Source organism: Euprymna scolopes, chromosome 10 (assembly GCF_053919585.1).
Source record: "Euprymna scolopes isolate OS-2025 chromosome 10, ASM5391958v1, whole genome shotgun sequence".
In the NCBI taxonomy this organism is placed as follows: domain Eukaryota; kingdom Metazoa; phylum Mollusca; class Cephalopoda; order Sepiida; family Sepiolidae; genus Euprymna; species Euprymna scolopes.
The window spans coordinates 119762317-119773724 of NC_136491.1; the positions used below are offsets into that span (position 1 = coordinate 119762317).

The following is an 11408-nucleotide window of genomic DNA, read 5'->3' on the forward strand; positions in this document are numbered from 1 at the left end:
TAATCAAATCCATTCCTAGAAGTAGGAAGTACCCAAGCAGTTCTCCGTCCATCACCAGAGCTTGCACGGCCACTGCAGGCCCATCACTGATGCTTGTGCTGATGGCGCTCACCCCGCAAGCTGCCAGCGACTTACCACCTATGGTTAGCACTGAAATTCTCTCCCTGTACCAAGTGTCACAACATGCCTTGCGCACCAGGGTCTACAAAGGCGAGGCATTCACGCCCGTTAACGTGCACGCTCACTGCGGGCAGTGCCTTGTTTAGTGACGATCTGGGGAGAAGACTGGCGCTGTAGCTTCCTCCCCTTACCTGTTTCCCTGACAGGCACGGGCCAGGTATCCCCGGTTTTTACACTTGTAGCACTGAAGCCCGCTAAGCCTTTAAGTCAGTGAGCACAATGAGTCAATCACTGGCCAAATGGTTGGGGGCCCACCACACTTGTAGCAGCTTGTAACCGTTCCCAGGTCCTGAGATCCACCCTGTGATGGTTGCATGGCTGCTGCATGGTCTACATTCTCTGGGTTCTTTTTTAGCATCACCTGCACTAATACTTCCGAGATGTCCATCTTGTCTACTTGGGATGAGACTTGGAGCAGATCCTCCACACCAGCAGGCAATCTTGCAATAAATGCGCACACCAGGCCTTTATCTGACATTCCTCCGAACAGGACCGCAAGCTTCTTCAGTTTTGCCAGATAAATATCCCCTGGAATGTAACTTGTGTGCCATAAACTCCTTCCAAGCAGCAACTGGATCTAGTGCAAACACTGTGTAGAGGGCGTTTTTGATGCAGGTGAAATTTGCCTTTTTTTCATCGATTAGCTGCTGATATATAGTGTATGCGCTCCCAGCGAAGCGCATTGAGACCACACATTCCAGACGCTTTACACCACTGAGCTGGCATATCAATTCTGCCTTTTCCACCCATTCCTGTACTGACTGCTCAGTGCTGCTGCCATCAAACAGTGGAATCAACTTAGGATCAAATCCTGACGTCATGCCGAAAATACCTTGTAGAATTGGAACCTCCTTCACTCATTCCAATGCACTGAGTAACCGTATGTACGGTGAAAAAAACTTCCCCACTCCACCAAGCAACCTGCTTTATATTACATTCACCCATGTGAATCTCGCGAGATCACATGAGACTGTTTTTGTTAAATACAGCAGACGCCATCTTGGTTTCTCTTTTTCCTATCCAATGCGTATGACAGGCAGACACGTGGGCGCTTTACAGGTAGGCCGTTTGTATGTCCGTTTCTATTTTCCCCACAAGAGTTCCAAGAATTTTTACTTATTTTTTAGCGATAGGGAGCTAGCAAATCTAGCTGGTATAGGATAAAATGTTCTTTTCTTTAGAAGGACTAACTTTTAAACTTCCAACAGTTATTTTAAGTTTACATTTCAATAATATACCATAATTTCTATGCTACATGCAATACTTCAAGCGAACTTTAACGTTTTCTAAACTAATTTCCCCAAATAATGCTGTGATACTGGGTCCGCTAGTTGTATTAGAAAGACCCAGTGGTGCTGTTTTAGTTTGTGCTAATCCACCCGAAGGGAGATAACTCTATCCCAGATTTCCTTTCCTAATTTATTAAAAGTAGGTAATAGAAAAAATATCAAACTATAAACTTCAAAAACTAAATTAACTGAAAAATAGAAGAATTTGTTAGTAAATGTAGATACTATTTAAACCCAGATTCACTAATAAAAACAAATAAACAATATATAAGACAAAAGTAAAATATTATGCATATAATATAAAAATATTTAGCATTTGTGTTTGAGTGTTCTTTTCTTTAGAAGGACCAATTTGATTTTCAATAAGCTGTGATCTATTTTTAGATTGCAAGTGAGAAAGCAAATTGAAATCTTTTCATTACAATCACATTTAAGATAAATCTGTATTGAATTTACCGAAATGTTAATATTTATATGAATAAAAGAGAAAGATTTTGTTTTGTGTTTATAACAAAATTATTAATGAAATGCTTGTTTTAAGGTTTCAAGTGAACTTTGTGAAGCGATAGTGAGCAGGCAAATTTAGCTTGTATAGGATTAAAAAAATGTATCAGGGAAACATGTTGATTAATTACGCTATATATATATATATATATATATATATATATATACAGACACACACACATATACTGTACTTTGGAGTAATTGCGCCAACTAAAAAAAAGTGCTTTTTATATGAGTGGTTGCCAAAAGAGCATTTTTAGCTAGTTGGCGCAATTACATCGGACTTGGCGCAGTTACCCGAAAGTACTGTATATATTAGTGGCCTGAGAAGGCCACAGGGGAGACAACATAAGCAGCAAAACTAAAGCTGACCTGTTAGGACATCATATATATATATATATACAAATGTAGGCAAACTTGGGCATATTTTATTGGTTTGAAAATATAGTTTATTTTGTTTTTGTTTTTTTACCGATTGTCATAAAATTGTAACCATAGTATAGTATTATAATCTTCAAAAAGCCTGCAAATTTTCCTGTAGTTTCATCCCATAGAACCAAACATATGAACATTTCAATATTCAATTTTGCTACAAGTATAGATATATCCATATATATATATATAATATATATATATATATACTTGTAGCTAAAATTGAATATTGAAATGTTCATATGTTTGGTTCTATAGGATGAAACTACAGGAAAATTTGCAGGCTTTTTGAAGATTATAATACTATACTATGGTTACATAGTATAGTTACATGGTTATATATATATATATATAGAAAATAAAAAAGGAACAAACCGTATTATGTGTTCACCAACGTTTCGTCTTTATTTCGAGACTTCCTCTGGGTGAATAATAAAGACGAAACGTTGGTGAACACATAATACGGTTTGTTCCTTTTTTATTTTCTCTATTTTGTCGGAGTACTATTTCCATTATTTTCATCATATATATATATATATATATATATAATACCACATTTTTGGACAATTTTATAAGTTTGAGATCTCTGTGACTATTGATTAGAATTTAAGAAATGAAGGTTTGTTGGAAAGCTAATCGCCTGAATTGTATAGTGGGCTATGTGACATTTTCCCTTAAAGTCGCACATTATTGTTTAAACAAGTAGGGGATCACTTTTCTATATTAGTTTAACGTAAAATGAGCACCCACTTTATCGCCAGCTACTCTATAAAGTGGGTATTTATTTTACGTTAAATTTCAATAGAAAAGTGATCTCTCACTTTTTAAAACTATAATTTATTCATATCATTGAAATTACTTGTTTCCTGGAATTTCAAACGTTATTTTCGTTTTCAGCACGATCACAAACCTATAACAGTGGTAATTTTAAAGGATTTTTTTGTGGGTAGAAAGCTAATGTACCTTTACCAATATTTCAATCATAGTCATTTGTTTCCCTAGTTTTGCATATGAATTACAAAATGTGTGATATTTCCCACAAAACTCTGGCCTTGACGGAGGGGAGACTAAAACTTGCTGCTATAGTTTCAAATGATCTGAAATAACAGCAAGAGGAGACTTGATTCCAAATATTTCTCATATGTTATATCTCCCCTCTTTGGTTTTTCACACATAAAGTAAATTTCAGTGTATAAAGATTATTTGATATTGGAGATATTCATAATCGTACCATATTTCCAAAAGAGGGGAGATATAACATATGAGAAATATTTGGAATCCAGTCTCCCCTCGCTGTTATTTCAGATCATTTGAAACCATACCAGCAAATTTTAAGGCCAGAGGTTTTAGGGAAATATATTTATATTCAGGAATATACTAGTATTCATTGGATTTTAGAACTGTTCCTGTATCCTCATTATTTCAACTTGGTGTATCCTTTTTATGCCATTATTACAATTTTAATTTTCAATTTATATGGTAATAAGTAAAATTAATAATTACCTATATCTATTTTGCTTATAACATTTCCTCTGGTGAGCTGAATTATTCATTGAAAATCCATGGATTAAGATAAAAACTTTAATAATTATTTGTACTCCTTTGTCAAACTATAAATTTTGTTGTAATTCTACATAATTTAACTCAGAATTTACACGCACACACACATATGAGAATTAAATGATGCAAGTAAAAATTTACAAAATTTATTGTTAAAAACAAGTAATACAAAAGATTATTTTCTTATTCCATGGAGTTTTAAAAATTTTGCTTTTTTTCTTCAGAGAAAACTAGCAAAGTAAAAATATAGAATTGCTAGTTAGTATAAAAATTGAAAACTTTGAAATTTGTAATGTTTGAAAAAGTGATTTAGATTGTGAAAGGATATTGAAAATGATGTCCATGAATCATGATAAAACCTGCTCAATGAAATTGATCAATATCTCGATTCATGGACATCTTTTTTCAATATCCTTTCACAATTTAAAACACTTTTTCAAACATTACACAGGGCTCTATGGACACCTTTATCTTTAGTTGACCTTTGACAATTATTTGTTTACTAGCCAAACCCACTTGATTTTTTTAATATATTTTCATTCCATGACAAGTATATACATCATAAAAAATTTTTTGTATTTTTTTTTTTTTAAATAAATTACTTATAATATGCACCGAATTTTATGTTGACATTTGAACGTATAAGCATTCAAATTTATTCAGATATTTTTAAAACATTCTTTTTTAAAGTGTATATTGTTTTATTAAGCTTTTATTTGCCAGTTTTATTAAAAAAAAAAAAAAAAAAAAAAAAAAAAAGGCTGAAAAGATATTTTTCACCCAGAATGAGCTTCAGAAGATTGTTGGTGAAAAAACACGATCACTGAAAGATAAACATTTTATTATTTCTAGTCGCCAATTAGAAAAGTCACTCACGATGTGTAAAGCCGATAGAATTTTTAAAGTTTACAATTTTTATACTAATTTGCAATTCTATACTTTTATTTTGCTAGTTATTTCTTCTGAAGGGAAAAAAAAAGCTTAATTTTTGAAACTCCATGGAATAAACTTTTTTATTCCTTGGTTTTGAACAATAAATTTTTATATGCATCATTTAATTTTTTTTTTTTTGTAAAATTTTATCAGTTAATATTTATATTAAAATTTATATATTAATTATACAATTATACAAAATTAAATGATCCAAAGGTTTTTAAAAAAAAATTTTTTTTTTTTTTTTAAGTATTCATTTTTACTCTTTTTCATTTTAGGGTCCGGTCTCCAATTGTTTATCGATAAAGATGGGAAAACAGCATTGCGCTAAGCCAATTGTTTGATTCTCGAGAGGCTGAAAAAAAAACTCTCCTCCTGTGCCACTGGATCCGGATTTGATCATCTTTGGTCTTGAAAAACCAAAGCAAGCACTTTATGAATGTCATTCCTCTCTCCCCAAACCCGCTCTGACTGACTGCCGGCCACTCCCCCACCACCACCACCATCTTTCCTGACGTGTTCATGACGAATGTTCATTTACTTTGATCACAAATGTACAAAACAAAATGCAGAAAAAAAAACTAAAAACAAAATGAATATCAGCTTTTTCTGATCATTTTGATTCTTCCAATTTTTTCATCTTCTGTTTTTTTAGTTAGAAAACTGACCCCACTTCCATTTTTTTGTTTTTATATTATTTTGGTTCTTGTCCAGAGTTTTCTCTATATTTAAAAAAAGAAAAATTCTGTATGATGTACGTACCCACGATGAACCAAAAATATATTCTAAAAATCATGAAAATTGAGTAGTTTTATTTTTAGATAAGAAAATCATAAAGGGACTTTCACATCACCATCTTAGAAGAAACAATAATTTATACTTGCAAGATCAGACAATGCCGACAATTTTCCATTGTTTAAAATCATTTGAAAAATTATTTTCTATATAAAAATACAACTACTTAATCAATTTATATGATTTTTGGAATGTGATTTTTTTGTTCCATCACAGGTACATACATCAAAGTTTCTATATTTTTGTCGTATTAATATAAGAGGCATTCTGGCCAACCACTATTATTTGTAAAACCAACTCTAGCCACACAAGTTTCTTGTTTTGGTTTTAAATAAGAACATAAGCAGCAAGAACAATTCTTGAATTATTTTTTTTTCTGTTTTTCTTAAACATCTGAAACAGATTTTTCATTTTTATCTGAAAAAATTATAAAAACAAAGAAAAATAATAAATCAGAGTTTGGCCACATCTTTAAAAACATTTTGTAAGGTTAATTAGAAAATGATAAAAAAACCCAAATATTATGAAATATTTTATTGATTAAAATATTTTTTTTCTGAAACTATTAGTGTATGCAACATTTTTTTAAAAAAGACTGTTTTTCTTTTCTTTTACACTGAAAGTCTCAGAAAAAAAAAATGAATCATTTAGTAAAATATTTTATTTGGTTTTCTAAAATTTTCAGATTAGCCAAAGAAAACTGTTTCTTTATAACAACCCCTTCATGAAATACAAACCTTATTCTAGTTGTTCAATTTTTAGAGGTGGGTTCTTCAAATTTTATAAGCTCTTAAAATCTCGATAAATTTTGATAATGAACTATTAGCTGTTTTTTATTTAATTTTACCTTTTACTTGCTGCATAATAAAGTTAGGGTTTCTGCCTTACATGTGTGTAGAAACTACAGTCACACAACACTATGTTCACTATTTGGGCAATCTATTTTTTTTATCCCTTTTCTATGGCTTTTCTAAGTTAGAAAAATATTTAATTTTCAAACTTTTGAAAATGAAAAATGATCACTAAAAAAAAAATAAATAAAATTTCGGTTAAATTTAATAAACTTAGATCATTTTGACTTCTGCTTTGTGTTTAGTGAAAGTCATGTTGGTGTATACTAAGGAAAAGTCCCTTCTGATTAATATTACTACGCGATTCCAGTTTCTTTTTAAAACTTTACATAAAAAAGTCTTTATTTTGAAATGCTATTTTAGAATGATTTTATTAATAAAATGTTGTCAAAATATAGTTTTTTTAGTTTAAAATGACTGTAATAGTTTCTCTCGCTTGTCCCTACTAATTAATCTTACATTAAAAAAAGAATTCTGAATTCTGATTCAATCGAGTATTTGTAATCTAAGAAACATCTAAATTATTTCATAACTAAAGTTTTTATTTTAGCAAAAGATCTGAAGAAAAACAGTCAGTTAATGATGTTAAATTATCAATTATAAAAAAAAAAAAAATGGAAGCCATTATGTAACCATTAATCAGAAGGGACTGTTCCTTGGAAAACACCAGAATAATTTCTGGTAAACAGAAAGCGTAAATCAAAATGGAATAAGTTTATTGAATCTAACTGAAAGCTGAAAATAAATGGAAACATTTTGTTCCCAATGTTAGTCGAACCACGGAAAGCGGTTGAAAAAATAAAAAAATGATGGTTGAGACACTTCATCTTTAACCTTTTACTTAGGAACAAAGTGTAGAAGCTGTTCTGATACTACACTTTATCTTTTCTCAGTCAGTGAGGGAGAAATCCTTCTAGACAGACAATTTTTATGTACGTCCTAATCCAGAGCCCCCCCCCCCATCCTCACATACTTATTTAGGATCTGGATTTCCTGCCATAATAAAACCCAACCTTGTGTTTAACTTTGCCCTCATGAAAAGGCAAGTAAATAATAATATTGTTATTATGCAAAAATTTAAAAAAAAAAGAAAAGTAAATTGAGTTATTTAAATATATCCAAATTGTTAAGATTTGATTATTGGGGTGCTAAGATAAAAATTGGACTCTTTTTAAAAAAAAAAAAAAATCTGACTTTTCTTTTCTATCACAAATCACAATGTTGTGATTACTGTATCCCCTCCCCACCAAAAAAAAAAAAAAAAAAAAATTTTTTTTTTTGTTATTCATTTTGTTTTTTTAAAACAAATTTTTAAAGGCTTTCCAAAATATTCCAAACGACTGCATTCAGCAAAAAAAATTACTTTTCTTTTTTCATATAAGAATTAAAAAAAGAAAACCTCAAAAAACAATTATTTTTTTATTAAAAATAATAAAAATGGATCTTCATAAATCCAATTTGGATTTTCTAAAAAATATTTATTGCATATGTAAAATATTAATTGTGGAGAGTTTATGTAAATTAGAATTCTCTACTCCCATTGTTGCTTTTAGAAGGTTTAAGGGTAATGTGCTAGTTAGCAACCAAAAATTGATTAAAACATTTTTTTTTCAAGTCACTTTGTTACCCAGCAAATATATATTCCATATACAAATTGAACTGTCTAATCTCTCAACAAAAAGAAAGTAGAAACTAAATTATTTTTCTGAATTTTTTAGATGAGGATTCATAATTTGTATTATTTGGACTACTGTTCTCATCTTGAGTGTTATCATATTTTGGCTGATGTAACCTCCAATTTTCTTCAGGTGTATCTCGTCAAACTTGGGGGACATTCAGCAAAATACACCTAAAGAAGGTTGGAGGTTTCATCAACTGAAATGTCGTGATAATAGCAAGATGAGCACAATAGTCTAATAATATATTTTTTTGTTTTGTTTTTCTATTGGTTGAATCTATTTTTGTTTGATATTTTGGCTTATATTAACAATTCATATATATATATATATATATATAATATATATATATATATATATTATATATATATATATATAGACTGCATCTAACCATAATGCTTAGTTTTATTTTTTTCTGAAGATTTGAATTACCGATATCTTAGAAAATCAAGTTTTAATACAAGATCAAAATAAAAACAACCCAAAACATGAAATGGCCATAATGGATGATCCCATTTAGGATTACTTTTTTCTCTTCCCCAAATTAGATTTTTATTTGGTTGTTCTTATTACCGTGTCTTTCTAGCGAAGCGGTTTTCTTTCATCTGACCTGACTTTGTTTTAAAAGTGCACAAACTACTATATGTTTAAAAGATTGATACTTGATCTATTTTAATCATGTGAACTTTGTGTTCATAAGATAGTGCTCAATAACAAGTAAAGCTGTACTTTTTGTACAAATTTTTATTTATACAAACATTTTTGGTTACATATGTGCATACATGTTTCAGCAACAACCTTACTAAAAATGTAGCTGCTTCTATGGCCTGAAGAGGCTAGGCTCTGAATAAGGTCATAGTTGAACAAGTTATGCATATATGTAGCCAAAAATGTTTGTATAAACACATTATATATATATATATATATATATATAAAATTCAGAAAAATAATTTAGTTTATATATATATATATATATATATGGTTAGAGGAAAATAAATTTCCTACAAAAATGAAATGGTGTGTCTAAGGAATAAGATAAAGAAAATAAACTAATTAAAAAAAATTGGCGCAGAAACATACATAAAAATATTCACTGATTATGATATTTCAACTGTAGTTCTATTATTTAGACTTGGAAAAAAAATATTGAAATCAATGAACGTGTTAAGCATGTTTCGGTATCAGTTTTTTTTTTTTTTTTTTTTTTTAATTAGTTTGTTTTCTTGCATATCTCTTATAGTGTGTGTGTGTATATATATATATATATATATATATATATATATATATAATGTATATATATACCTTTTTATTTGTTTTACATAAGCATTTATGTTTCTAGACATTCTTACAAATTCTACTTTTGTATAAGCAGTATCGCCTGAAGAGGTCTCTGGTTACTTGTAACTGACTGACTGAAACATGCTCATGAATGTGTTGTGACACATAAATGCTTATGTAAAAAAACAAAAAGCATATCTTTGGATAGTTTAGCATTGCACACTCTTGTATGAACCTTGTTAAAAATCCATTGGTTGCTTCACCTTTGAAAAATATATAAAATATGTATGTGTGTAAATATGGTGTCCTAGAACTATGAAGTTGTATAAATTTTCATCTATAAAATTTATTAAGATTGTGTAGTGACACCAAATATGTTTCCAGTTCAACAAGAAGGTTGCCATTCAAGGAATAAAAATGTTACATTAATCAATTCAAATCCGATAATATTTCTGCAAGTCCATACTTCTTGTGTGTGTGTGTGTGTGTGTGTGTGTGTGTGTGTGTGTGTGTGTGTGTAATGTATACCCACTTAGGAAAGAGGTAATGTCAGCTGGAATAAACCGTTTTGTCTAGAAACTAGCCCCTTCCCCGTCATCACCACTTTTTTCGCTGAGCATTTGAGTCTGCACGTACATTCCATTACAAGCACTAAATTTTCAATGACTTTTCATTCCGATCAGATTACAATAAACTCTTGTCTCAGCCGAAAAAGTTTTCCCAAAAATTAAAAAAAATGCAAATGGTCACAGAATAAGTAAACCACCTGCTTCACTGAATGAAGCTAATGTTAGTCACCAACAAAATTGAAGACAACTTTTCATCTGGTAGCATCCTAGTTCTTTTCAAGTCTTCTTGTATGTTATGAAAAAAAAATATTGATACATGAAATTACTTTATTATTGAATTGGTTGGTGATTCTTTGTTTCTTTCTGGTAAGCAGAATTGAATAACTCCCTTTTTTAAAAATTTTTTTTCGTTTTATTGTATGGAAATCGCTCCAGACAAGGCATGAAACTATTTGATGTAAGAAGCTACAAAAACACAAAAAAACACCCCCTTACTACTATTTCAAGGTATAAAAAACTAGCCAAGGATAAGTATGAGTTTGTTTTGAGTTAAAAGTTATGCACTTAATGCATAAATTCTGACTCAAAAACAGCAATTTTTCCCCCTTTGTTAGAAACATCATTCCTGAAATGTGAGGACTAAAGATAAGGACAGCGACAGTTACCAGGCGTATTGAAAGTAAAATCAAGGTCAACTTTCTATTTTCCTTATTTTATGACATGGGGTTTTCTGTTTGGCCTTTTTGTGTTTTGGAATGAAAAATGTTTTGTAGATCCTAATTTTGAAAAAAAAAGTAATTCTCAGCCTTTCTATTGATTTGAGCTTTTTTTATAATTTTATTTATTTATTTTTTTTTAAATCACTTATCAAGGCCAAAGGCCACTTGAGGATGAAGATTAATGAGTGTCAGGTGTGATAACACTGATCATTAAAGGTGGAAATTGGTAGGATTTGATTATTTAAGAGGTGAGCTCAATAAAATCTTGTTTACATTAGACTTGAAAATGATTGTGTTATATTCATACAGGAAGCAGATCTACGGTAGTGTTTCACAGACAGGCAGATTTAGGAAATAAACTTTGTTCATGAAAGTTTTGTTTAGCTTTAGGTAGAGATAAAGTAAGGGAAATTGTTGATAAAAGCGGCAAATAGACAAATGTTTGTAAATGTTTTACAGAAAGAGGGTTCACCATTATTTAAATTACCTAAGTATTTTTAATACTGTATATAAAGCAGAGAAACATCTATTTATAAATAGATATTTATAATATGCAAATTTACTTAACTATTTTTTAAACAGTTTATAATAAATTAATGTTTGGTGTGATTCATTAGTAATT

General features: G+C 30.1%; 1 protein-coding gene across 2 annotated transcripts in view; it reads left to right on the forward strand.

Moving 5' to 3' along the window:
• The window catches only part of LOC145286245 (EEIG family member 2-like), a 384201-nt gene extending 377447 nt beyond the window's left edge, over positions 1 to 6754 (forward strand). For both annotated transcript variants that reach the window (XM_080135066.1, XM_080135065.1), the window contains one exon: positions 5177 to 6754. In XM_080135066.1, coding sequence (XP_079991192.1) covers positions 5177 to 5229 — 53 coding nt within the window. In that variant the 3' untranslated portion in view covers positions 5230 to 6754. The remainder of the gene's footprint in view (positions 1 to 5176) is intronic.
• Positions 6755 to 11408: the final 4654 nt, after the last annotated feature.